We start from the raw sequence: 27,022 nt of genomic DNA, 5'->3' as shown, positions 1-27,022 counted from the left end.
TAACGAAATGGAGCGAGGGTTATATAGATGGAAATGGAACAAAAATCTTTATGACTGGTATTTATTTTGACACGGTTTAAAAGACGTCTAAGACGATGGTCTCGAGTTGGTGGGCTAGCGTCTGGTCCCGAGTCTACTAAGACGATATGTTGATTCGTATATGATGGTAACAAAATATATTGAACTGGGAATAACTAAATACACATCTTGATACAGCCAAAAAGCCTGTATGGGCTAGTTTGTACGATTGAATTGAGAACCATTCTTGACTAGATCTATACTATATATTTGGAAATGTTGGATTTAAAATAAAAATGACTTGATTACTACACTACTCCAGACTGACCCGAAGCAGCATTTGGATATCAATGACAGAATTATCATCAGACCGTCGGTTTGGCTGGGTCAAAATGAGATTGATAGATCTGTGGTCCAACTGTGCCCGTTTCTGCACACACATGAATGTGAACTCTCTAACGGAAGGTATGGCGAGCAAGGCGTTGTAAACGTCGATTTCAATCTGTTTCTCCTTTGAAGGGTCCTTTTGACGTTTTTGTAGGGAAGAGTTTTGGTTGTTTGGTCGTACCCTTACCCCCCGACGACGTTTGTTCCCATCATCGGGATTGTCCTTTTTACCATCCTTTAGCGTCCGCTCGGGCGTTGGTGAGGGTTTAGGGTCGTCTTTGGCCGCCGGTGTAGGGGCTGGTTCCTCTTCCCTTGGAGGGGTGGGCGCAGGGGTTGGTTCTTCTTTTCCAGGTGCCCGTGTAGGTTTTGGATCCTCTTCTTCCTCCCGGGGTGTCGGTGAAGGTGCTGGATCTTCCTCCCCCTCCCCCTGGGGTGGCTCTGTAGGCGTCGGCTTCGATGCCTGTCGTGTAGTCTTTGAAGGCTTCTCTTCTGGGTCGCCTTCCAGATCACCTTTTGGGTTACCTTTCCGGTTCTCTTTTGGATCCTCGGCTTCAATTGTTCCTGAAAGTACGAGACGGTCGAACCCCGGCTTCGAAAGATCCACGTTTGAATCGACTCCCTTCATAACATCGTACCCTTCCTTGATATACTTCTGAGCCTTGTCGTTGATATCAACCAATCCTATCCACTGTATGTCCCCTGACCCCATATTGCGGTTCGCCTCCTGCTTGGCGTACAGATTCCAGGCGAGGTAAGCGATATCACCGAAATTCAGCGTTTCGATAGCAATGTCGTCGTTAGGACGGTACCGCTCAACTATCATCATTCTATTTGCCTTCGACATCAAGAATTTATAGGGTGCCTCGGCGCTACCCTTGGGGTTATACAAAGTTACTTGACTGAAATCATCTATCAACCTGCCACCGCCAGTTGCACCTCGGAACATCGATGCGAGCGCACTGTAACGGCTGTCGCTGGATACCATGTGGGTGCTCAAAACCCCAGGATCTCCTATGACGTCCCCGCCCCAGCGGTAATTATTTCTCTCGTTGACCAAATCGGCATCGTCGACATGTATGGTTATTTCTTGGTCCTTCGCTCTCCCAGCGATCCCAAGGAATTGAGCACCTATCTTAAAAAGCTCGATGAATTCCTTCGAGGCTCGGATGCTTGGACTTGGTGCATCTATCTTCTTGAGGTCTTTTGTGAACCAACTGGGGAGATTATCGCTGACATTTCCAGAGACACCAGCGCCTTCAATACCCCCCCCTCCGCCACCTTTTGGACTTCTGGCGACGAGATTTGAACGAATATTTTGGGAGATGGGGACTCGACCGTATGCATTATGAGTAAAAACTAAAAGTAAGGACAGGAAACTCAATTGTAAATTTCGAGACATCATTGTGAGAAAGTAAGGCCGAACAGCGCACAACTCGAGAAGAACTGAGGGATCGAGAGAATGGCATGATTCGGCTGGGCCACCCTTTCATTATAGAGGAATTGCTGCATGGTCGGTAGACCGGTACATACAAATCTGCCTAGAATCACAAGGAGGCTGTGTTTTAAGTCATCATGGCAAAGATATCTCTTCAAGCCTGGCATTGCTCTTAGATATATATTTAACCCCATGCACAGCAGCATAACAGAAACCTTCGAAACAACATGTGCCATTATGCGAAACTGCGTTGTGAATTGTTGGAATTCCAATCGGTTCGCACACGATACGCTGCCTCTTTGACCAGTCGGAAAGCTAGCTTCGTTTAAACACGAACACCAAGACCCACGTAGAAAAGGAAAAAGGACCAAGGTGGGTACCTCGCGAAGACTCCGTCTCGGGGATGCGCAGTTCGAGGATGAGCTCTAACACCAACATCTCCTTCGCCGACTAACCCCGCCGCCTCCAACTATTATCTCATCTTGCGACACATCTCCGACACGTACCTCCAAGCATGGCCCGGAGGATCGTTCGAACAGCCACGCAACTGGCCGTGTTATCTTTCCTCGCTTTCCTACTCGTCTACCTCCTCGACACCCGGTACAGAGTTCTACCCAATGCGATCCATAATAGATTACCTACGCATCACGACCAACAGATCATAACCGATATCGAGATAGCTTCGTGCTTCAAGCTGCTCAGCGGGTGTAGGAAAGATAGTCCTTGGTATAGGATTGAAAAGGACTTGTACCTCGAGGAACATCTTGTTCGACATGCTTTCGTTCACGTTATTCGTAAACACGAGAAGGAGTTGGTGGGCGATGAACCTGTTGTGTTGGATATTAAAGTATCAAGGAGACAACCAGCTGCTGTGAAGGATGGCGAGGTTTGGGAACAGAGAACCGGAGGCATTTGGATCTTGAGGGGCAAGCTGAGGCATAATGCTGTCACAGCCGTTGATGTGCTGTTTGGACCGGATGCTGAGGATCCTAGGTTCGATTGGCAGCTTAAGGATACTCCACTTCGGACTGGGAAAGAGGCGAGGTTGAGTGTGAGGATTGGATCGCCGGATAGTACATCGGAGAAACATAAGAAGCCGAAGTTAAGGATTGGGAAATCTGGGAAGTTCAAGATCATTCAGGTTGCTGGTAAGTCTTGTCATTCTTTTTTTTTTTTTTTTTTGGATGGGCTCGTTTTTGAGATATATAGATCTAAGGCTGATATTCCTCCCCGAATAGATTTACATCTATCCACTGGCGTTGGCGAATGTCGAGATGAATACCCCGTTGTGAAAGATACAAAATGCGAAGCAGATCCAAGAACATTGGAGTATGTTGGAAGGTATCTCGATGAAGAAAAGCCGGACCTTGCAGTTCTCACCGGAGATCAAGTTAACGGCGAATCCTCCCCGGATGCTCAAACTGTAAGTCAAGTTCCACCAGAGCTCTGCCGCTAACCCACTGACAAACGTGCTCAGGCATTGTTTAAAATGGCGGATTTGTTTATCAAACGAAACATCCCCTATGCTACTATTTACGGAAATCACGACGACGAAGGTGACCTAAAGCGTGCCGAGCTGATGAGATTGACCCAGACTTTGCCTCTATCGCTTTCCGAGCCGGGCCCAGAGACCCTGCCTGGCGTGGGCAATTATGTCGTTCAAATCATGTCCCACAAGGCCGACCATCCCGCCATCACCTTGTATTTCCTCGACAGCCATTCGTATACACCGGATGAGAAGAATTATCCCGGATACGACTGGATAAAATCCGAGCAAGTCAAATGGTTCGAGGATGAACATGAAAACTTAAAGCCCCGGATCAAGCAATACTCTGGTATCCATTTGCAAATGGCGTTTATTCACATACCCTTACCTGAATACACACATAGCAAAAATACATTTGTGGGACAGTGGCGGGAAGGAGTTACTGCCCCGAGATACAACTCGAACTTTAGCAGGGCGCTAATGAATGCTGGCGTTGGTGTTGTTTCCTGCGGTCATGATCACGCGAATGATTACTGCTTGTTGGAGAAGCAGGAAGGGCATCCAAAATTGTGGATGTGTTATGGTGGCGGCGCCGGATTTGGAGGGTGAGTAGTTGGAAGCATCTGCCTCTTCCAAAAGAAATCTGCTGACGGTTTGACCGAAATTTTTTTTTCTAGTTATGGCGGCTATAATAATTACATTCGAAGAATACGAATGTTCGAAATCGATGCACCGTCCGGTAGAATCACTACCTGGAAGAGGACGGAGGCTGAGGATAAAGGCAGGCTTGACGAGCAGATGATTGTTGACAGTGGGAAAGTCCGGGAATCGTAGGCCCTTTTTTTTTTTTTGGTGCAATTGCTTTCATACGTAGAAGGAAGTTCGGGCTTGCATTATAACCATGGTACCAACCCTCTCTGGATGGTTACATCGGGGACGTGGTTTTTTTTCTATCCCCTTCCCTCCGCTTGGTTTTTCTTCGCTGTTGTTTGGATAATAGGCCATACGGCGTTATTTATCATGGATTACGGGTTTCTCACATTACACAGCTGGGCGTAATAATATTTGTCCCCACTCCAGCGGGGCGGGATGGCTTGACATGCACTGTACATACATGGTCCGCGTATTATCCTAAGATGCCTTCTAGTTTATCATTCAAAGTCCAAAAAAAGAGAGAAAGTTATGTGGGTGAGGTAGCTGTGCACGCATAAGATCATCTAAATCGAAGCCACTAACCAGACTCTGCAGCTAGAAATTAACCAGCGAAGGCAGAGGAAAAAAAAGGAACAACTAATTGAGAGTGGTTTTTCTTTAGGAAGAGAGTGGGAGAAATATGTATTACCGAAATGTCAAAATAAGCTTCGAAAGGGCAAGGTGGAGAGGTCCATCGAGAGGATAAGGCTAGTTCTGCCGATCCAATATCGTGCCCTATCTCATGCTATGCTGATCACAGCGTGGGGCCTCCCGTTTGATCGTCCGTAGTACGAAAGGAGAGAGGGTCTTTCGATTTCTCTCCCGTGCAATTTCTACCGGTTGGATGTAGAGGGCAAGGGGGTTTTTGTGACGTTCTACATATTCAGGAACCTTGAGGAAACATTTAGGCACAAGTTAGGATTAGGATATGATATGAAAATGTTTGTGTAAAATGGAGTTTCGATTTTAACTTCTCGTAGCGGTTTCCTCTTTGCGAACCTCGCCTGTGCGACGGAAAGGGGCCTCTGTCTCGAACGGGACGTCAAAGACAACACAGTCGATGTCGATCGAAGGACCTGAAGGGCAGCGCCCCACAAACGTTTACGGTAACATTAACGTCCGACGGGAATCTTCAAGACCGGAAAAAGATGGATCGAGGGGAAGCCGGTAGGGGGAGGAAATGCGCTCGATTAGGACACGGATCCTCTTCTTTTTTTTCTTTCTTTCTTTCTCGCCTGTTATTAAAACTGTTGGCAAAAAGAGAGTTCAAGCAAAGTGACTATTATATTAGACCTTCGGCTCTCTCGTCCAGAAGGAAAAATTGGGCCATGGGGATCTTAAACTTCCCACCGGCAAATATACATGCATGGGGGAAATTAAGATGAAATGAACCCTTTTTGTCTTTTGTAACCTCGCTTTCAGAGCCTTACGGGAGTAAATGTGATACAGGCCGGGTGGTAGGGATGTCATTGATAGCGAACTTTACAGCCTTTATCCCTGGTTCTCGGGTTTGTCGACAGCCCTTTACTTCGACTTGATCTGCCGTCAAACCTGGCAATTGCCATGTCAGGCTTGTCAGGCTAACGTGACACTACACCTGTAAGGATATATGAATCTAGATGCTTGTAAAAAAGTAATTGAGATAGGGTTGTCCCCGACGGCCGTCACACTCAGAACTTGATTATTTCATTCGCATGTTGGTGCATAATGTTTGATATTTACGAACGCTAGTATATTGCTCCATGGAGTATCGGTTGAGAGGTGCGAGAAATTAGATTAAGGGTAAAAAAAAAAAGTTGGTAGATAAACAGAATTAGATTCTCTTCCAACAAGGAAACCAAGAGATCTCCCAAGTATCTTTCCCAAAAACCAGCCCCCAGATTGACCAAAAGATTTCCCAATTGATAAAAAAACAGAAAAGTATATTCAACCGGAACACCAGACGCAAAAAGTACAAACAACTATAAGAGATAGGGATAGAGAGATAGACCAAAAAAGGAGATGGTATATGTATATAGTACGGACGTGGACACATTACAGTGGGATATATATGAAAGAAAAATGATATCATCCTTTTAGAAAAGTTTCAAACAACGCCATGGCTTTTTGTTAATATAGTGATGTGTATTAGATATTACCCTATAATAACGCTATGGATAATATTGCGATGAATGAAATTGTTGATATCCACGTCCGTGAATTCAGCGATACTGCCGATCCAATTTGTGCCTCCGCCACCGACGTATTGACAAAATCGGGACCACACCCAAGATTTATCAGGTTGGCTCCGGCGCCGTAGGTCGAGGAGATTGGTAATGAAGTATTCACCGCCGCAGCGGAGTATATCCTCATTGTCTTTTGCAAGCATGTCGAACAGGTAAGGCGTGCTCCTCCTGGAATTGAAATTCCCAGTGGCATCAGATAAACGTACGTATCGGCGGCGTTTGTGCTGGTGACCGCGTCGGCGTAACAAAATCCCGTCTCGGACCTTTGGCATCCGGCGGCAAACATGACTCCGTATGAGATGAAAGAGGCATATGCTTGGATGACAGCGGGATTGCGGAGCTTGAAGTCTGCACCGCAGGTTGAGGCGTCGAGGAGAGATTTACCCAGTTCGTTCATGATGCTGTTACAACGACCCGAGTCGACACCGCAAGACTTTGTGAGAGCCTGGGTAACCGGAACAATTCCATGCTTAGTAATGTCGAACCACGACTTGGAGTTCTGTGGCTTGATTGTTAGTTAGATGTGGTATATTTTTAAAAATATAAGAAAGGTTACTCACCTGTATAAAGAAGGAGAGTGGCATGCATTCGATGAAGTCAGTGTTATTCAGGAAGCTTTGGAAGAATGATTGACATCCAGGTGCGGTAAAGTTGTTCAAGGCGACGCTAGTATCAAACGCACGCGGGAACGGTGCAACATATCCATCGCTATCGGAGCTTGCAGTTGGCGTTGAAGCTGAATTTCGTACTGTCGATGGTGCGTATGTCGCCGTTCTCTTTGCTAAATCTGGGACTACGGTTGTTGGAGCGTCTCCGTCGGATGGTATCCTTAAAGATGCTTCCTCCTCGAACGGCCTTTGGCTGGGAGCGGCGGAGGTGAAAGAGAATAAGAATATTATAAAAACTGTAAAATATAAATAGAACGAGCTAAACGAAGATTTTTTGAGAGAGCGTCGGTCCATGGTAGGCTTTTTGTTGGTTGATTATATATATTTCTATAAACGAATGTGGGATTCCTAAGGAATCATAAGTGATCGAGAGATTGTATCAAGTTGGTTGGAATAAAAGAGGGTCCGAATATCGTTAATTGTGCATGTCAGATGATAAGCCCGAGCAATTCAGCTAAATTTGCAGTCAAAAGATCGTAGGTGCAAAGTATTTGGAAGTTTGTCGTTAAAGAGGCTTTGAAGGAACCTTGGTCGATTGATCAATCAGTCGTGAGGCTGAGGGGTTCTATCGGATGGTCGAGGTCGTACAGCAAAGTACCCCTCTTGATCGATGTCTGAACGTGTGAAGATATGTATCCAAATTGAGCAGATAAAAATAAAAAGAACGATTCGAAGAGCCGTCCGTTTCTTTTTATCTTCTTGTCGGAGATATATCTGATCTTTCGTTTTTGCGTGAATTGTCGCAAGTTTTATGCTTCTAACTATCCTAGTAGCACAAGTACACAAAATCCGGGCTGTTACACGACTATCCACTCTCGACTTCTCTTATGCAAGCAAAGGGATTGAAAGGTTTGAATGCAGGGAGAAGAAGAAAATGAAGAGCCGAGTCGATGGGTGAAGAAGAAAAAAAAAAACGCAAGAGGTCGAGATCGCTTCCCGTCACAAATTGGCGATAAACGGGCATCCGTTGTTGATGATCCCTCACATGCTGGTAGCCAAAGGGAAGGGCAGGATCACTTTTAGGACGGGATCACCACCTTTAAAGCAGACATGGGCGGATGGTGAGATGGGCCGTGCTACAGCGCGCGGAAAAGCAAAATTGTGGATTCGTCCGCTATTGGCCCATCCGACCCCCTTGGCGGCTGGACAGGCCAAGCCGTAAAAGGGGGAGTAACCTTGATTGTGGATATTACCAGCAATATTTGGGACCGGGGTGGTGGGATACCTGCAAGGCCTCGAATGTTTATCGCATGTTGGGTCCCTGCAGGGTTCTCGAAAAGGAACCTGGACGAGGGAACCTTCAAAGGGAGAAGACCGTTTCTTCTTCTTCTTCTTCTCGTCAAGGCTAAGAATAGTAGACTGCGCTCTTCGATCGCTGTGAGTCTCTTAAGCTCTGTTTCCGCGGGTTCGTTCGTCGTTCTGAGATTAGCTGCTCCGTAAGTTAGCAAGCATCCCAGGTCAATTTCCAAAGATCCAACGCGGGGTTTAACCTCGATTAGCTAAGGACAGGAAACATATTGGTGACATTCAACGTCGCACTACGGTGGCCCACTAACCTCAATTTAAAAATGGAGTCGTCCCCAAGTTAAAAGGATTGGCAACCGCGGCTCATATTATTGGCTCGCAAAGGAAATTGGCTTTTTTTTTTGCCCGAACCTTCTTTTTTCGAGAACGCTTGCCTTTTTGTTAGGCCAGGTTTAGCGTACTGTGTATACCATAGATAGGTATCGCACGAATTCGAAGTCGCAATTCAATGCTGTGCAACCAAAATTTTGCATGCAGCCTTTGGAATCCAATTTCCTCGTGCATAAGGGCCCTAGGATACCGAGAAGCCTGTGTGCTAGTTCAGCTCTTGTGATCTTGCGTCCCGTTGCGAAATGCGACATCATGTCAGGCGTTTCCCGATATACGTACATGCACGTAACATCCAATTGATTCGAAGAAAAAGGGCTCCGGTGGTTGAGGGAGACTAGTCGAGAGAATTTACCTTGCATGAAGATCGAATCAGGTTCTCCGCTGGCCGGCTGGATCGCATACGGAGCCATTCAACTCCTGCGTAAGTTTACTTGACGTCGGTCCTCGGTCCTTTTACAAACGACGGAGCAAAGTTGCATTTGAGGCTCTCTCAGAAACTTACACGGCGAGTAGAGTAAGAGCTAGCGGTCAATTTCATTCGAAGGCTTTCGTTTGCCAACTGGCTTTACGATGCCAATTTTACTGAAGCAAAAAATAGGTAACCGGGTGGCTTTTCGAATTCCCATGCTCAGCTCACGATAACTAGCAGAGAGAAATCAAGAGCGCAAAATTGTTTCTTTCGCCAATCCAGTGGATAATGGCGACTCGATTCGACTGTTCCATTTGTGCATAAGAGACACGCATACATGCTTTCGTCAAACGCAAGTCGCCTGGCGAGGAAGGTAACAACCAACAATCATCCGCTCATCCAATTGCCTTTATCAGCATATATCTCCTGTCCTACCGATATCAAATTCACAATATTAACAATATTAAGAAGAAAAAGGTTTGACAACGGAGAGAGAGTATCGATAGCAGTGAACTTGGACTGGGGGAAGCTTGCAAACCAGGCATTCGGATAGTCAGTAGGTACAGCTCAGCTGACGGGATGGATGCCTCTCGTCATGCGCAATTTTCAATCTTTAATTTCCACCAGAGCATAAGCTCTTCCTTATGGGTCCAACCGAGTCCAGGGACCGGGAAAGACCGCGAACAAAGAAGCCGAGTGCGAAGCAGATTAGAAAAATCCTACCCTTCAGCTGTCAAAAAGTGTTCTGCTTGAGAGTCCAGCCTGGGAGTGGGGCCCATCGGAAATTAAACATGCAGGTTGATGGTTGCGCGTCCACCCCCGTCGACAAGTCTGGTTGATGAAAACGACACACGAACTTCTTTTATCCAATTAAACTACTTTCTGGCTTGGGGCAAATAGAGAAATAAAAGTGGCCCCAAGCCGACGCCATAAAAATCTTATCGAAGAAACATTCTTGAAAGGATCAAGTGAATTGGTTGGAATCGACAGGTTACAGTGTGCCTTGCAAGCCTCCGGATGCCCGTTCAGGCCTCGGCCCGCCCAGGCTCGCGTGGAAGTCAATATTGTTCGCAGCCGAGAGGCAATATATCTGCATGGGCTTTCAATTGTTCGATATCACCTTCCTCTCTGGCTTGAACAATATCGCCTTCCTTTCATTGTTTCCCACCCCCTCTCTCTCTCAATCGACGGATAGCAAAGGATCGATTTTTTTTTTTCGTTCAACCACGGCTCAATTGAACCCATCAACCTTTGGTTTGCTGGGCCCTTCGATTGAGTTCGAAGAACCTGCCGTCCTTCGCATGTGGATGCTCGTTTATGGAGGGGTCGCTAACCCTGGGCCGGACTCTGCAAAATTAAATTGTCTGCACCCCGCGTTTTTTCTGTTAATTTGAAGGTCTCAACGCCTCTGAACTCAAGATGTTCTATTTTGGTAAACAAACTGTGTGTCAAAAGGCTTAATTTGTTATATTAATTCTTCGGGTCGACATTCGATATCCGATCTTCAAAGGGCTTTGTGATATTTTTTTCTCTCTCGCGCCCGATAGGTTGAAAAAAAAAACGTGGTTTCCCTCTCGCTTGCAGTGACCGGGTATGCATGTCTCTCTCCTTTTAGTATTCGATCGACTCCCAGACTCAAGACGTTTGGAATGCGAGCGATTGGGCAATTTAAACGTTCACGACTGACGGTGTTGTTTTGTTTCGGCCCCAGCCGGTAGCGAGAAGGTATACGGATGCCTCAGGCTCTTCCCGCAATCTATAAGTTCCTGCAGTATATATTTGAGCTTCAGGCACCGGTTCTTTGAAGCTTTAGGTTAGATGTGGATTCCCTAATCGCCTAGACTGACTCAATGTAGACGCTTGAGGATTCAGCGGCTAGTATTAAGTGCTGAAACCTATCCTGAAATGTTCGCTTGATTTCGATTGGTCTCGTAAACCGGACTCCGCGAAGGGGGAGACCGTCTCAACGTTTCGATCAAGAATAGAAACATTACAATAGTTTGAAAATCAATGACCTGAAATATGTGAATATCCCAAACGCACGCTAATAAACGGCAAAAGTACTAAAATAACCCCAATGAAGAATCTATCAACATGATCTCGAAAAAACACCATACGAATGCTTCGCTTCCCCAAACAGCTATCTATGTATAAACAAAGTGGCACTAAAATCGGCTGCTGAAACGAGGCAGCCTTACTAACAACAATTATTTGAGGTAAACTGGGATACCGTAGACGACGGGCGCTGCCCCGTTTAGATATCTCATCTTGCAGGCACTCCTGCTTGTGGCCGTGGCCAAACACAAGGATGATATGCCGTGGTTGGATTTCTCAACCGTAGCCTTGTGATCATGCTTGATCTTGATCTTAGTCTTGCCCTTAGAAGCCTTCTTATCCTTCTCATCCTTGAACAACCCCCAAGATTCGAATACCTTTGATGAGTATTTATCGATATCTTTATCGGTAACGTCCCATAATGTAACCAATACCGCAGGGCAGCCCCCCTGCAAATAATTCATCGGCATACCATACGGTTCGAATTCGCCGGCGTCGGTGAGCTTCCCACTGCTGCAGCCCATCAAGAGACTAACGGCACAATTATTGAGTTTCTTCACCGTCCTAGCTCGGATGTACTGTGCCCCACTGCCATGGCCGAAGTAGAGAAACAGGTCCTTTTCCTCGAGATATCTCGCAAACTCCTTCTCCAAGGGGATCTTGCTGATAAGCCCTTCCCAGCCAGTCATTGATCTTAATTCTTCCTCGTAGGTTTTCTGCGTGTTCGTCAAATCCAGCGCCGGGTTTAAAATGTAGCCTGTGTTTGATCGGTTGATGTACAAACCCGCTTGGTTTTCGTATGAAAAGTTCTGAAGGAGAAGTCGCTCGCGCAGGGATGCTAGCGATGGAAGACGTGAGACTGAGCGTCCGTCCAAACATGGAAGTGATTCCCATGGCAGAACGTGAACGGATTTATCGAGAATCAAAACGGTGTGTTCAACAGCTGTCGCATCCTCGTACTCCTTGATTGCTATATGGTAACTTTCAAGGGCATCGGTAATCAGGACAATCATATCGTCCAAGTCGATTTCGTCTGCTGCGTTTTTCTCTCCGTGGAATTGCAGGATGTCGATAATGAGATATATTAAATCCTGGATTGGATCCTCCAAGTCAACCCCATCCTCCGTCGGGTCTCCGATCCCAAGGAATAGTTCGACAACCCTCTCATCTAAAGTAACAATTCGGTGATTTTTCTTCTTATTCCCCGAGTTTCGCGAAGGTAGGTGCTGATTTAGAATCCTAACAAAGGATGCATTGAATCTCGCGATAAGTTCCGGGTGCCTCTTATACCCACCGAATATTCCCTTGTAGCCACGTAGCCAATTGTTCTCGATATTCACCAAAAGGTCATGAAGCTCTGCATCTAGGGCCTCTCTTTCCTTCCACCATTTCGCTCGGATATCTTTCGTAATCATATCTTTGGCCGAGTGAGTGCTGACGTTGGCGCGCTTGACAATGTCCTGGAGGGTTGCCAGTCCCCTCTCAAACCCGAATTGCTCTTCATCTTCCATGCTCATGTCTTCACTGATCATTAGGGGAACTCTGACCATGAAAGGTATTTCGCCTGCCTGATATCGGGTAAAGAACAACTCTTCCCGTGATTCACCCAGCGAGATGGAAACGACAGCCCAAGTTGACGGAATAATATCGACATAATCATTCTGGAAATTAAGGAGGGAAGCTGTGTCGATTTCCAATCGGCTCTGAGGAAGGGTTGGCCATCTTAGGTCATCTGTCTCCGCTGATTCGGCCTTTTCTTCCTCAATAGCGCTCTTTTCTCTGGCGAGCGAGATACTTCGGTAGAGCTCCAAGGAGTTGATGGCTGGAATTGTCTTCCCCATTCCTGCGTCAGATGTTATTGCAGCTAGGAGACAAATGACTTCTCCCAGCATTGTCGACAAGACGTTCAGTGTTGTGGTCGGACATATTGTCGCAGCTAGTGCCTGGATAGCAAGCATATTGTCGCGAGCTTCGTGGAGAAGGATTGCAGAGCGACTAGGCGCTGCGGGTTCGCCTTCTGTAGTCACGACAGTTTTCTTCGGAGTCTTTTTCCCCGGCTTTGCTGGTGCTGCCTCTATGGTTTTCACTGAGGCGACACTGGGAATGACTATCGCCGTTTCTTGAAGTGTGTGGAACTCATCATCCTCCTCAATAGCGGCCAATGCTTGCAGCAAGGAAGATCTCGCAACTGCTAGTCTCTGGGTAACAAGTTCTCGAGACCCAAGAGACGAGTTTGCGGTTTCGCTTAGTATTGCTTGCGCAAGGTCCCACTTTTGCTGAATGGCAAGGTTTACGGCTTTCAAGCGCAGGACATCGTCCCGGAGTCTGGCCAAACCCGCACATTGGTTTACGATAGCAGAGTCTGTTTGGGGTTTTGTTTTGGAAGCTGCGGTCTTTGGTGCTGTTTTTGTCGTTCTTCCTCTGCCCTTCGTTCCAACTGTTGTTCTCCCCTTCGACTTTACTTCGGTCTCCGCTATCTGTAGGTTGGCAACCCTTTTTAATCGTTAGTTTGGTACTTATATAAATATTAGGATGTGCTTACTTCTCCGTGATGTCCCCAAACACGATACCCTCCATCTTACCAGCATTGCTTCCCATCAGGGTTTCCAAAGTCTTCTCCGCGTTATTATATGCGTCGAGTTCCATGGTCCATGACTTGTTCTTTCGGTACATTATACCTAAGGTGCAGTCAAATGAAACGAGTTCTTTACCCTTTTCGAGAAGTTGCTCCTTTAACATCGTGGCTTGACGCAGTTTTTCTTCACCCTCCTCTAGCATGCCGAGGCGGATGTGCAGATCCCCAAACATGGAGAGTATATGGAACAGAAGTGATTTCGAATCAACAGCCTCAGCGACCAGCCTTGCTTCTTGGACGTAGAACAAAGCTTCTCTCTGCATACCCTGATGAATGTAGAGAGTCGCGATATGAACAAGAATGTCGTATATCGAACGAACAATCGGCCAGAGGAACGGGCCGTTGAGCGCTGCGACGGTAGTGGTGTACGTGACGATCCCCGGCTCTGCTTTGCCGTTTGCAGAAGCCTGACCCTTATGTTTGGCTAATGCTTCGAGGCCAGCCCACGCTCTCTGAATGAGCTTCAAGCTACGTCTAGCCAATGCGATGGAAGTGTTGATGCTGCCTTTATCTAGAGCGAGCAGTGAGGACACATAACAAGCTCGAGATACCAGACGGTTCAGTTCCACACGCTTTTGCATTTTCGCTCCCGAAGCAGCAGCAGCGAAGACAACAGGGTCTTGTTCAACCAGCTCTTGGGCAGCACCTAGGAAATCTGTTCCCTTGCTTAGATTGCCCTCGCCGGTGGAGATTAGGTACTCAGTATACGCGAGATTCCACTCGAGCTTCGTGGTAGTGGATACGTTTTCTTTTTTGATCCATGCATCCGCATCTGACAAGATGGAACCAGATTTGCCAGTGAATCCAAGCCGAAGATATTGGACGCCGAGGGATACAGTGCACCCCACAACCACTATATGATCAGCTGTTAGCATTGAGATCCATGGGTGAATGGATGGAAACCGCATCTAACTTACCGTCGACTGAGTATTCAAGCAATTTATAAAGTCTGAGAAGGAGCTCTAGAGCCTGTTTTCTTGCCATAGCATACCCCTTCATGTCTAAGAAATCGACGAGGAGTCTCAATTTTTCGATCATAAAGTCGCCATTAGCGGAGCACTCCGCCAGTTGCTGGCGAGATGCGCAGGCTTGGAGAAGCTCCTCCCAGCAATTGAGGCCATCGAGAAGGTATTCGACTTTCTGGTCATGGTCCGAGAGGTATGCTACACAGATTGCCAACGATAGAGTCCCGCACTGGTATAAGTTACTACCGCTGAGGGGGGTTTGGCTGGGTAATGACTTGGTAAGGTCAAAAATTTCGCTTCTGAGATTCGCTACGAGTTGTATAGATTTTTGCATTTCCTTCTCAGGGATTTCTGGAAGGATGGATACCAATATCATAGCGCCTCTATGGATATAATGTTAGCATTTCAGAACAATGAGACAACCTAGGAATCGGCTTCACCTTACCTTGACCGTATATTAAGGGCGATCCCACCGTTCGAGAGCAGCTGACAAAGAGGAGAAAACACCAATTGAAAGCATTGCGGCGATCCCGACCCTAGGCATGCTTGGATCTGAAATAAGGCTACTAAGTATCTGATGTCATCGGTGAACTCCTGGTTATCCCAGAACCTCAGCTCCTTTCCAGAATCAAGACAACACTTAACGTATTGACTGAGCGTTTTAGCTATCGCCTTTTCCTCCTCGTTATGTAGGTCATCAATTTGCCCTTCCGCGAAATGGTCTGTAATGTTATCGAAATCTCCAACTGTAACATGAACTTTCAATGCAGCGTCGAAACTTTCCATCGCTCGAGAGAGATCACCTAGTCCCACATACATAGCTCCTAGTCGTTCGTGCTTTGCCGCCAGGTTCCCAGATATTGCTTCATCCAAGGGTCGATTTTCGAAACAGGCAATCGACCTTTGGTATGCCTGGATTGATTTCTCTGCCTGGTTTTCTTTTCGTAGGGTGAGAGAATGTTGTTGATAGAAAACCGAGACCTTTTCGAAGATATTCTGCTTTGAGTCAGTTGAAGGAGAGTCCTCATCTTCTATTGCTTCGTCAAGAAGTCTCCCGAGTGCAATGATCTCTTGTAGACGTTGGTCTTCGAGCTCCCACCACGAGTCGATGTCGTGGCATCTTGGGGATTTTCGTGAGGCAACTAGGAAATGGTCAACGGAAGCGATGATCATCTGTCGGTCTTTCGAGGAACTTTGGAGATCAAGAATTCCAGCGAGAGCGCATCTCCGGGCGAAACTAATTGCGCCAAAGCAAAGCTCGACACATCCTTTGCTAATATCCTCGGAGGCTTTGCCACCAGCATTAAGACAGTTCGAAGATGCCCGACGGAGTTGCATAACATCCACAAACAGATTCTGGAGCTTCTCTTTACTTCCCGATAACGGTTGGAGAAGAATTTCAAGTGCCTTTTGTAGATCTTCTGTCGCTGTTGGCGGGATGACCCCTGCTGCAATGGCTTTAAGGGTACTCGTAGTTAACCGCACGGTGCTCGAATTGACAAGGTTTTGGTGCTGTCTAGAGTTCAATCGGGACATCAGGTCTTTGAGCCATTTTGGAACTTCCTCCCAGAGCCGAGCTTCCTCTGCAGCCGCAGTTAGGGTAATGCAGCAGGTTAGATACTTGGATTCAAAGCCGTCTAGTGATATGTTCCCTCCTACTAGTTCGGCGAGTATCGGGGTGACAAATGCCGATATCCTTTGATAATTTTCCTTTGGCGACGTTCCTAGAGGTTTAGTCCGAGTTGCTGATATAGAGTGGGATAATAAAGACCATATATCGCCAATCTGAGCGGTGGGGACAGAGTATCCTTCAAGTTTCGCCGGTAGCACCTTGTACAGTATACTGAGAAATCTCAGTTCCGCAGTTGACCTTGCTAAAGTGTCCTTTCCTAGATCTGTTTCTCGTAAGTTCGATAATGCGGATGCGCAAGTATATGTAGTTGTCGCCAGCGAGTCGAATTGTTTAGTTGCCTTTATACGGGAAGATTTATAGAGAGATTCAATCATGCTGTAGGCATTGTTCGGTCGCTGGAGGATCTTCGGCAATTTCTGGGCAAAAGGAACCGGTTAGGAATGGAAAGATAAGGAGGTTGAGTGGTAGCCATTACCTGTAGGACAGAGGGTTCTGGTTTTGCGGCCACTAGACGCAGGGCTATTATCTGGACACTGATCGCGAGAGCCAAGAATTCCTGTTCCTTAGGAGCTTCATTCCAGTCAAACACCGACTCTGCTGTCTTCTTTTTCCCGTTTTCCGGCTTGGATCCACACAGACGTAGTTTTAAGCTGAGAGCTTCCTCCAAACCGATATCGTACTTTCCATGTTGTGCTAACCGGTTCAAAAAGTTCATATGAGCGGATTCCAAGGTTCCGGGTTTCAAGCCGCAGTCGCTCCTCGAGCTCAGGTAGGATAGGGCGTTTCTGCCACATTCTATTACGTTATCCAACGTCGATTTGGAAGATGCACCCTTCGCCGATTTCCCGTTTACAGGCTGAGATGCTGCATCCTTCAGCAGTTGCAATGAACTGTTGAGGGCTTCTATGGCTATCCTTGATCGTTGTTCATCCGTGATAGCTGTTGGGGAACTTGCCGAACTTGAAGCTTTGGCTTTTAAGGCTGGGATTGACTTGGTTCGGACGAGTTTGGATGAATTGGATGATTTTGGAAAAAGGAGATCGTGCAGGGCCACCGGGATGGATGGGGTGCACGAATCCAGTGCCGCTAGTCCCTTGCGTATGGTATCGTGGGGTCCCGTAGCTTTTGTGACAGCCATGTCGTCGGACGGGATATTGTTGAAAGAATTGATGAGCTTGAGGAGTAAGGATGTCTTTTTAGGTCGGGATTAGAGTGCTATAGCAACATGATCGAGGCTGTGTTTCAGGATTAATTACTCGGGTTTTCGTTATCGTCGTCGTCGTCGTCGTCGACGGTTGAAATGAAACAAACGCGCAGCGTCGAGTTTGAGGAGGCCAAACGCGGGCAGCAGTCCAGCACCCTGGTCTCCACAGCAACAACGTCGGGGACAACACATTGTCGCGGATCTCGTGATAAAGGCTGACCCGACCGTTTGGCAAATGCCCTCGACCCCAGTAACTCTGGCATGTCCTTGTATTTCTAATATCATCTGGAGGCACTTCGATATAACGAGGGATATCATTTATGCCTTCTGGTGCAATTTCCACTTCATGCGAGCTATAGTTCGGTATCTTATAATTGTATTTGTTCTGACTGGATCCTGCACACACTATTTGAGAGATTTGCCCATTTCGCCAGGCTAATTCAAATGTGCTTTGTATGTAACTCTGCCTACTACCCTTTGTAATATATAATAGAATGCGGCGGCGACTGTCAATTCAGGCGGCATTTTAATCTATGTATGTCCAGTACTTCTTCCTCAAGCACTTGCTCATGCGTATGTACTGTACTTCACCCCGGAATATGCAGGCAGGGATTACATCCATTCCGATCTGACAGGCCGAACTACGGCTCCATTGCATGTGTCTTCTTGTCCTAGGTATTGCACTTGCATGGGCCTTGCTGTCTATTTCTTTCGATCCGTACCACGAACCAGCCATCCCCCGAAGACCTTCCGTGCGCGCCTCCATATAATCCAATTTCAAATTTGTTCACTTTTACATACAATTGACAGGTGAGTTTGATCCACCTTTTAACTAAACGACTCAATGGCCCCGCATCAGATGCTTAGCTCTCCGGGATTATGCACCAGACATCCTCATTCGTTTTAATATCGCTAACCCTGTCCGGTAAGCTAAGTAGTTCCACGCAGGTCCTTTGCCAATTCTGTCGCACCTGCAAAGGCCGCTTGTGATACTGGATACTGCCTGAAGCTCCAGCCAAATAGCTACCTAGCCCTTTTTCTTTTTCACAAAAAATCCGACACTTTATTTCGCTCGATACTCCTTCAAGTAATCGCCATATCCAAAGTACCCTCGAATTCGAAATCACAAAAAAAACGCGCAAGACATACCTGCCTGGGGAGATGCTAGCCACCGATCCTAGCAACTGCAACTGAGAGGGGACGCCGAACGTTATCGCTCTCCCGCACACGGAATCTCTGCCGGATGGACCTTGTCGCTGCATCCCGTCTCACTGTCTGAAGCACAAACGCTTCTCAGGGAACTTGCATTGCCCGCACTTTGGTTCGGAACCCCTAGTTAGAGCCGGGGTTAGGTAGATCGGCGGAGACCAGGCCGCCGTCCGACTTGCATACGCATAAATCGCTGCATACATAATGGAGGCGACCGACGATGACACGCTCTACGATATGGAGAGCAACGGCCGAGGCAGCGAGTCTGGAATTAGTATGCCAACCAGTACTTCTGAGGAGAGCAGTGCCCAGCGAGCGAGTTACCAGTCCCAGCAGTCACACCAGTACCAGCAACCTCAGCAATCTCAGTCTCAACAATCCCAAAGATCAGACATGGAGCTACAGCAGCCATTACATGTCGATTATATTCTCGTCGCCGAGTTCTCAATTGATGAGGGACCGACAATGGAACATCAGTATCCGGCGCCGATAAGTGGTGACGAGCAGTATGTTTCCTAACGATCCTACGCTAAGATGTGCTTCTGAAGCTCACATTATATGTGAACCTACAGCATGTTAGCGGAACTTATGTTACCAGATCAAACACATCGACGGAACCAGGACTGGACGATATTCTTTCTCCATAAAGAAGAAGAAGAGACAGAAGACGATCCGGGACAGCAACCCCTAATATATGTTCTTAATCTTGTCAATACAAAACGTGACAGCCGAGTAAAGAGGCACGAGACATTTCCCCTAATAGCTCATATTTCGAACCATGCTAACATTCTTCAAGAGGTGCAAAGGTGAAAGCAATGGCTATTTGTACAAGGCACTCATTTTTACACATATATAAGGTTAATCACTTGAAAGTCCTCCGAATTTTGGCATAGATATATATACTAAGAATCCCAAAGCCAATTCTCCTGCTAGCCCTCGAGGAGTATTTTAAAAAACCGACACAGGAAACACTGGCTGAAGTATTCGTCGCTGTGAATACGATGGACATGAGCTGCATACCTCGCCTTTCTGTGTTTGAGAGACAAATACTTGCAACGTCGGAAAACAAGGAAATGTTTATCGAAAAGTTCGAGGAAATGATGCCGCCGGCCCCAGATGCCGCAGGTGAACAGGCTGTAACGACACCCGACGGAGCAACCCGCACAACGTATTTCGAAATTGGACCAGGCAGCCAACGAAACAAGTTGATAAACGGGAAGCTCGGTAAGATACGGGATAGCCATGAATATGAAACGTCGGTTACATACAAAGGCGTCAAGATTCCCATAAAGGTCCCCGTGGCTGTAATGCCGGAAACAGTTGGAGATGTACTGCCCCTATTCGTTGCACTACCATGGAAAAAACTTCTAACGATCTTTGCAGTTTTCTTTAATTCAACTTATCACAACATTTTCTACACCTCACTCACAAAACCCACAGCCATTTCCTCTGCATCCTCACCTGACTACGAATGGGCCTTACACTCATCCCGTAATAGTACTTGTAAACGCATTGCTCACGCAGAAGCGAATCGTATTTCTCGGCCACGGTAGGCCATCCGGCGAGGTCGCTAACCACGTCCTGGCGGCATGTTACCTAGCGAGTGGCGGCGTTCTAAAAGGCTTTACCCGTCATGCCTTCCCGTACACCGATATCTCCAAAATCGAAGAGCTTCTCTATGTGTAAGGACGAATCTGCAACCCGAAACCCGAAGGCCGTTTTTGCTAATCCACGTATAGCAATGGATTTATCGCAGGGGTTATCAACCCCATGTTTGCGAACCAGGCCCGTTGGTGGGACGTTCTCTGCGACATTGATAGCGGTCGAATAAAAATCTCCCCGGAGCTCAAGCCTCCTCCTTTAACCGATGGTCTCTCTTTCTTCAACCTAAATCCAAACATGGGCGTCGCTGATTACGTCAAACATGATACAATGGATAACGCATTCATGGACGATATTCTGCATTGTATATCCTCGAGGTTCGGAGAATGGGCTGTCAGGGCGAGGTGGAGGGACTGGGTGCTACGGTTTACTCGTATGGCGACTGCGTTCGAGGAGGTAGTGTACGGCGCATCTGCTCTCTGGATAGGACATGAAGAAAACCATGTTATTAAGGGGCATGGTTATGTGTGGGCGGACGAAGCCTTGAAGACTCGTGACTTGACGGCGAACGCGGCGAGAATAGAGGGGTGGAGGGGCACCAGAAGTTACCTTACCCTCGTACAGGTACGTACGTCCTGGATAACTGGGGAGATGTAAACCTTGCTGACATTGCCTAGGAATCCGCACAACTATATCAAGCCAAACCTATAAAAATAGTCGACTTGCATCACCAAATCGATCGGCTGAGGGTTCTACGGCTTTCTCGCGAGGATTCGGAGAAGATATATATGGTTCTTAAACACTATGTCGACGACTACGAGGAAATAAATCAGGTACGAAACTCCGCCGGTTCATTCAAAAATTGGCATTTCCTAATCGAAAATTTGCAGCTTTTATGTGTAATCCCCGAAACCCAGAATGGCATTTTCCCAATCGCTTTCGGTCTTTTCCATCCAAGCCAAAAAGTAAGGTTTGCAGTTGTTGAGCTGCTCGAGAAAATCAGTACCCATATGGCAGGCCGACACTTCTTCAATAACATGAACCGCTTCCAACGTCTGGCGTACATTCGCCTAAAACAAGAGAAAGAGAACAGTGGGGGCTTCAGTCCTGTTGCCACGGAGGGTGCAAATGGCATGGGTAGCTTTTCAACTACCACAACACCAACCACAGCAGCCGGTGTTTCTAGATTCACAACCTTTGGAACGGTCGGTAGAGGCGGATTGTGATTTTGAATCTTTTAGACTTTTCTTGTGATTTTCTTGCCCGTTTTATTCCCGGCATTTCAGAACCGGGGTTGTATCTCAGGTACTTGTAGCATATGTGCGAGTGATAGTTCCTTTTCTTTTTCTTCTGTCTTTGTGCTTTTAGCGTGGATCATTATGGTTGCGTGTTTCTTCATTGCTGCACGAGCCTTGAATATTAACTACTTGTAATTAAAGGGAATAATGTGAAGGAGACGAGGATCATTATCAGGATCGTGGAACCAAGATTCCCTAGGTCTGCTCTGCTACATACGACCTCAAAGGTTTGCAGTAGGAACCTCTGCTTTTTTAATAGCGTCTGTTCTCTTCAGCACCCAATCCGCAATATGACCCGAAAACTCCTGTCGGTTCTCTGGCAAGTCCGCGTGCACTGTAAAGGCCGATTAGCGTCCGATTCTAAAACTTCACCCAATATCCAAAACAGAGGGGCTTACATTTGTGATACCATCCATCATATTCCTTGAACTCCTTGTCCTCCGCCTCCAATAAAGCAAAGAACTGTTTGCTCGCATTGAAGTCCGTAACCTTGTCGGCATTCCCATGGAGGACGATGACTGGCTTCTTCTTGTCAAATTTCTTGACGTACTCGGCCTCCAAAAGACGTGCGCCCCGCTCCAACATTCCCGCCAAACCTGCTAGGGTACCGGTATCATGGCAAAGTTTATCTTCCGCAAATGTCTTGCAGACGGCTGGGTCACGGGAAACATTGTTGGGATCGAGCTTATTCAGCATCTGGAAATTCGGCATGACCCGCGATGCTAGTTTCCCAACCAGAACGACGAGAGGGTTAGGCTTCTCCGCCGGAGATAGAGAAATGAACGGTGAGAAGGCCGCGAAACCGGCAAGTTTAGATCGCAAAGAACCGGAGTACGCATACGTCAGTGTTAAAGCGCCGCCTGCAGAATGACCAAGCAAGAAGACTGGCGGTCGGGAAGGTTGCGACTCGCTCCATGCTAATCTAGCAGTAATTATTTCATCGAGGTCGGCGAAAATATCTGCGGTTCCACCGGTAAGACCCCAATGCTTCTTTTCCAACGACGACTTTCCCCAGCCACTGAAACCAGTTATCAGCGACTTATTCTAGAAAAAGCGGCAAAGCTGATAATATTCGTACCGTTGGTCGAAAGCATAGACATTAATGCCCCGATTCGCAAGATCTGGGAAGAGATCGTAATATGCACCGCAGTGGTCTGAGAATCCGTGTAGAAAAACCACCGATGCGACTGGAGCTTCGGGTGTCTAGGACCCATTCATCAGTCTCTAGACCCCGAGTCTAGGGAACTCCTAACAAACATACCTTCCACTCTTTCGCGAAGAGCTTGTGTCCGTCTTTAAGGACGATTTCGGTTTCTTCGGTAGCGATAGTGGCCATTTTTCTGAATTCTTGAGGAGGGATAGTAAAAACAGAACAAAACAATAAAAATTAGTATCTAAAGGCCACGCGGCGCAAAAGGATAATATATCTGCAAATCGCCAGAACAGAGAGCGGAGTGAATGTCGTTGGAAGAGGGAGGGTTAATGCAAGGGCTGAGAGGTTCTTCTTCCGGGAATGTACGCGAGCCACCATTTGGTGTTGCGGCATGTGATAGTTAGATATCGTTCGCGTTCCGTTGACCACACAATGCGCATGCGGGGGACAGAGCCTTGGGTTAATGCTCCGTCCGATATCCGTGGGTTTGAATGGATGCCAGTTATTCTATCCGTCATGGCTGCCTTTCATGTCATACTCTTCGAACAGTGACGTTTCGGGCTGTCGTGCATAACCGGAAAGCCTCCACAACCACATCTGGACCTTCACTGTCCGCTGGGAGATCAATATAATGTTCTTTCGGACAGCATCCTCAATCTTGAGCTGTTTTTTCAACTCCGCCGCTCTTGTCCTTCCGAGAAGGAGGTGCATTTTATAGCTGGGTACGAGCTTGCCTTTGACTTCGACTAGTGTTCTTGATGCGGCGACCTCCAGGGCTGCGGCGGTAGATTTCGCCTGAATATCTTCATGCATGACTACCTCGTCCCCTGCCGCTTCTCTTTCTTCCTCCTCTTTCACTGCTTCCTCCTCTTCTTTCACTTCTCCTTCCTCCTTTACTTCTTCTTCCACTAACGTAGGTTTGACTTTGTCCCGAGGAGTCATTTCTCCAGCACTCGCCTCTTCAGAATCCACGGGCACTTGGAAATTAGGATCCCCGTTCTCCCAGACCAACAAGCATCCAATCTGCATATCCTCCCACTTCCCACCATCCCTATTAGCACTCATAATCCATCTCTGACTCGCCGCAACCTCATCGTAAACCCTATTTCGTAGTTGTTTTAGGATAAAATCTTCCATATCCAACCTCCAAACGGCTGATGTCACAAATCGCGTGTCTTGTAACTTCCTCCACCTCTTGCTCTTCAAGAACTCGATATGCTGGTGGTTTCCACCTACATATTTTGATATTCCTGTGACGACTTTTGTCTCATCTCGAGATCTTATCCCCATAGGAAGAAGCCATGGCACTTTGGTCTCGGGGTTGACAAAGGCGTGCATCTTTTGGAGGAAGAAAGTAGGGAATACACGTCTGTAGTATCCGTCCTGGCGGACGGCGGAGATCAATGTATTTGCTGGTGATATGATAATACGTTAGATAGTTGTCAACATGTACGGATAGTAATATTTTCACCCACCGTAAGGGTTCTTCATCAACTTCCAGTCTTCTTCTGTCATTTCCGATGGATGACATTTCTTCAACTTCCTTGGCTGCTTGAACCTGCGCTTCCACGCCTTGCCATCCATTATTGGTGATACAGGCAATCCATCCTCCCCAAAGTCGATATCTTCTACCCGAGAGATAATGTCGTCATCGAATATCTGTTTTGGGTCCTTAAGCTCCAGAGCCGAGATATCCTCCAAAATTTTCAATACATCTTCATTCACTTGTTCTGAAGTCTTGGAACCATACAACCGTCGTTGAAGTATTGAAATCCGCGGTCGATATGGCGCAACGGTTCGAAAATATACTGACATGGGTGTTCGATTCCACCCTCCTTATCGAAATAGGTGTGATATTTCCGTCGAATTGGATTTGATGTGAAAGTAAGAAAGGAATAGGTAATTTTTAATGGGTACCTGTTCCAGATAGACTGGCGAATTGAACTCGGGCCTGCCAAGCCCTGATGTTGAAAAAGATCCAGGCACAAAGCTTTTCGGATCCAATTCGATATCCAATCTTCAACACCCCACCACACAACCGACAAAGCCTTGATTCTCGACGGCATTGCATTCAAACACCAAACGATAATAACAACCACCACAATGTCACGGTCATTGGCTTCGTTAGTCAACAGACAGTCAATATGTTCGAGCTGCCTCCGAAATTTCCGAACTACCCGGCCAGCTGCTGCTCTGCTACGGCGCAATAACTCTAGCACGGCACCGTCATCGAGTGACGATATCAACGATATGTTCAGCGAGATGGAATTTCCTAGTCCAAGAAAGATCAAACCGATCGTTGAAAGATACAAAACAGTATACCGGATGACTCAGGTATCCTATAATTTCTACGGTTATGAAGATATGTTGTATATTTGGATCCTAATCATTTTGCCTCCGGGTAGAGCGGTACGGTACTTTCGCAAATCGAACAACGTGCAGAAGGCGAAGAAATATTGCCCGAAGAGATGGGAGCTGGACCATATTTGCCCATATCAGAACAGCTACGGATACAGATGAGAAGAGTACTATATCCCCGTAAGGATGACGCTATTGTAACCCATCGAAATCCCAACCAGCTGACACGAGGTTGTTCAACTTAGTCACCCTGATAACGGCATACTCGGACCCAGACGACCCGAAAACATGGAACGGAATGACCATATCCTCTTTCAATACCGTATCCATGGACCCGGTGCCCTTAATCTCCTTTAATGTCAAATTCCCCTCCACAACTGGCCAAATAATCCTCGACCGAGAACTATTTGTCGTCAACGTTCTATGCCAGCATATCAACGCTGCGAAAATATGCGCGCTGTTTAACGCCCGCCCACCGATAAAAGCCTCTGAACTTGACCCTGATGCCGATTTACCTCGTCGCGATGGATCTGATGGTTTGAGAGCTGTTCATGAAAATCCGAGTCCGTATGTGCAGAGGCAGATGCCGAACCAAAAAATGGAACCAAAATTTAGACCGCTCTCGGGGCCATTTAAAGATATGCCGGTGTACAGGACTGGATACGGTATTCGATTAATACCTAATGTGCTGCTAGCATCGCTGGGATGCCAACTTAGGAAGGTTGTCACTGCTGGCGATCATAGGATCATTATTGCAGAGGTTATGGACGTGTACGGTGCTATCGGTGATAGGCCTGCAGAGCGGAGGAGATTCCATTTGCAGGGTGAGAGATTAGAGAGGGAAATGGCACAGACATACCGTAACGGCAAATATGTCAGACATCGGACGGAGAATGTTTTCGACGTGAGCATGGTTGAAGCCGGTCAGAAGGTACTACTGGACGATCCGTCCGTGGACTTCAAATTTATGAAGAGGAGGAGGTCCGATGTTATTACTGAAATCGAGTAGGTATATTTAGCCCTGGCGATTGGTGGTGGCGGCATTTGTACGATACGCTGAGTTAGCAAGGAGTTTCTCTTACCTGTATATATTTCACACCCAAAATCTAGACGTATAGTGTTGCAAAGACACATCACTTCATAAGCGTCTTGAATCCGAACCGGATTCTCGCTCCTCCCCTCCCACGTATAGCGGACATGTATTTAAATCATACAATGCGATAGATTACCGCCAAAGCCGGATATATTACACCCAATATTTACAACTTATTTACAACCTATCGTTTCACACTATTGCTTCCCACCCCCCGGCCTTCCTCCCTCCGACGGCGTAACATTTCCCACATTCTTCTTCGCCCTCCTGGCTCTCCTACCGAAATCCGTCAACTTTGGCGCAGCATAAGTACCACTGATCAACCCGAACAGGTTCTCCTGAGGAGCCTGTTCCTGCGGTGGTTGTTCCGGAGCCTCAGCTTCCGCCTTCTTCCTCTCAATCTCATTCTTCCATACCTCTACATCCCCCTCATCCATCATCCCCCCATCTTGCCAATATCTATCCATGTTCTTCACGGCATCCGTATCACCCGCTTCCTCAGCCATTGCTCTGGAAGCATCAAACCCTGTTCCGAACTTTTCTCGAAACTTCCTCAACCGGCCGGCTTCATCCTCCTCAACGTTTGCAAGGGACTCTGAAGTTGGATTCCAGAGAATATGGTTTCGTACGTCCTTGTTGGAGCGGAAGACGCCTTGTGGGGAGGATGTGAGTTGTTTGTAAGATGAACCGTCCGAGAGGATGACGAGTTGTTCGAATTGGTACCGTCGGTCCGGACGACGGATTTCGGTTGCTGTTCGGTGTTGGGTTTTTGTGAGAGCGAATGAGGGGAGGGAGCGGGATTTTAGGGAGGAGGTGGTGCTCCGTAGGATGGGGCGGAGGGATGCTGTCGACATTGTGGGA

The 27,022-nt window shown here is 47.1% G+C and overlaps 9 protein-coding genes across 12 annotated transcripts; 3 read left to right on the top strand and 6 right to left on the bottom strand.

Annotated features, from left to right (window-relative positions):
- Positions 1–331: 331 nt before the first annotated feature.
- Positions 332–1,807, bottom strand: DFL_001910 (uncharacterized protein; the record flags this gene model as incomplete). 3 transcript variants are annotated; one of them, XM_067630613.1, is made up of 1 exon in its annotated part: positions 332–1,807. In XM_067630613.1, one exon carries the CDS (start codon positions 1,805–1,807, stop codon positions 332–334), a length of 1,476 nt encoding a protein of 491 aa, XP_067493239.1. The 3 variants fall into 3 exon arrangements, with proteins under 3 accessions (XP_067493239.1, XP_067493240.1, XP_067493238.1); XM_067630614.1 differs by having other exon boundaries at positions 332–1,231; XM_067630612.1 differs by having other exon boundaries at positions 332–1,114.
- Positions 1,808–2,354: 547 nt separating this feature from the next.
- Positions 2,355–4,160, top strand: DFL_001909 (uncharacterized protein; the record flags this gene model as incomplete). The annotated part of the gene is made up of 4 exons (XM_067630609.1): positions 2,355–2,988; positions 3,079–3,263; positions 3,318–3,931; positions 4,004–4,160. The coding sequence occupies 4 exons, from the start codon at positions 2,355–2,357 to the stop codon at positions 4,158–4,160; spliced, it is 1,590 nt and encodes a 529-aa protein (XP_067493237.1).
- Positions 4,161–6,158: 1,998 nt separating this feature from the next.
- Positions 6,159–7,206, bottom strand: DFL_001908 (uncharacterized protein; the record flags this gene model as incomplete). 2 transcript variants are annotated; one of them, XM_067630608.1, is made up of 2 exons in its annotated part: positions 6,159–6,749; positions 6,805–7,206. In XM_067630608.1, the coding sequence occupies 2 exons, from the start codon at positions 7,204–7,206 to the stop codon at positions 6,159–6,161; spliced, it is 993 nt and encodes a 330-aa protein (XP_067493236.1). The 2 variants fall into 2 exon arrangements, with proteins under 2 accessions (XP_067493236.1, XP_067493235.1); XM_067630607.1 differs by having other exon boundaries at positions 6,159–6,743.
- A 3,957-nt stretch (positions 7,207–11,163) lies between these two features.
- Positions 11,164–17,382, bottom strand: DFL_001907 (uncharacterized protein; the record flags this gene model as incomplete). Its single annotated transcript, XM_067630606.1, has 5 exons — positions 11,164–13,504; positions 13,554–14,499; positions 14,564–14,994; positions 15,057–16,660; positions 16,720–17,382. The coding sequence occupies 5 exons, from the start codon at positions 17,380–17,382 to the stop codon at positions 11,164–11,166; spliced, it is 5,985 nt and encodes a 1,994-aa protein (XP_067493234.1).
- A 1,479-nt stretch (positions 17,383–18,861) lies between these two features.
- On the top strand, positions 18,862–21,485 carry DFL_001906 (uncharacterized protein; the record flags this gene model as incomplete). Its single annotated transcript, XM_067630605.1, has 8 exons — positions 18,862–19,163; positions 19,230–19,397; positions 19,454–19,514; positions 19,575–19,985; positions 20,041–20,339; positions 20,397–20,883; positions 20,937–21,092; positions 21,150–21,485. 8 exons carry the CDS (start codon positions 18,862–18,864, stop codon positions 21,483–21,485), a joined length of 2,220 nt encoding a protein of 739 aa, XP_067493233.1.
- Positions 21,486–21,778: 293 nt separating this feature from the next.
- DFL_001905 (uncharacterized protein) lies at positions 21,779–22,893 on the bottom strand (the record flags this gene model as incomplete). Its single annotated transcript, XM_067630604.1, has 4 exons — positions 21,779–21,891; positions 21,956–22,575; positions 22,636–22,760; positions 22,819–22,893. 4 exons carry the CDS (start codon positions 22,891–22,893, stop codon positions 21,779–21,781), a joined length of 933 nt encoding a protein of 310 aa, XP_067493232.1.
- Positions 22,894–23,217: 324 nt separating this feature from the next.
- Positions 23,218–24,525, bottom strand: DFL_001904 (uncharacterized protein; the record flags this gene model as incomplete). The annotated part of the gene is made up of 2 exons (XM_067630603.1): positions 23,218–24,122; positions 24,186–24,525. 2 exons carry the CDS (start codon positions 24,523–24,525, stop codon positions 23,218–23,220), a joined length of 1,245 nt encoding a protein of 414 aa, XP_067493231.1.
- A 288-nt stretch (positions 24,526–24,813) lies between these two features.
- On the top strand, positions 24,814–26,077 carry DFL_001903 (uncharacterized protein; the record flags this gene model as incomplete). The annotated part of the gene is made up of 3 exons (XM_067630602.1): positions 24,814–25,044; positions 25,116–25,248; positions 25,314–26,077. The coding sequence occupies 3 exons, from the start codon at positions 24,814–24,816 to the stop codon at positions 26,075–26,077; spliced, it is 1,128 nt and encodes a 375-aa protein (XP_067493230.1).
- Positions 26,078–26,358: 281 nt separating this feature from the next.
- On the bottom strand, positions 26,359–27,015 carry DFL_001902 (mitochondrial 54S ribosomal protein bL31m; the record flags this gene model as incomplete). The annotated part of the gene is made up of 1 exon (XM_067630601.1): positions 26,359–27,015. One exon carries the CDS (start codon positions 27,013–27,015, stop codon positions 26,359–26,361), a length of 657 nt encoding a protein of 218 aa, XP_067493229.1.
- Between the last annotated feature and the right edge of the window lie 7 nt (positions 27,016–27,022).

The sequence above is a fragment of the Arthrobotrys flagrans genome, assembly GCF_004000055.1.
Source record: "Arthrobotrys flagrans strain CBS H-5679 chromosome Unknown unitig_3, whole genome shotgun sequence".
Classification (NCBI taxonomy): domain Eukaryota; kingdom Fungi; phylum Ascomycota; class Orbiliomycetes; order Orbiliales; family Orbiliaceae; genus Arthrobotrys; species Arthrobotrys flagrans.
The sequence above is the reverse complement of the archived record's forward strand: the minus strand, read 5'-3'. Positions and strand labels throughout refer to the sequence as shown.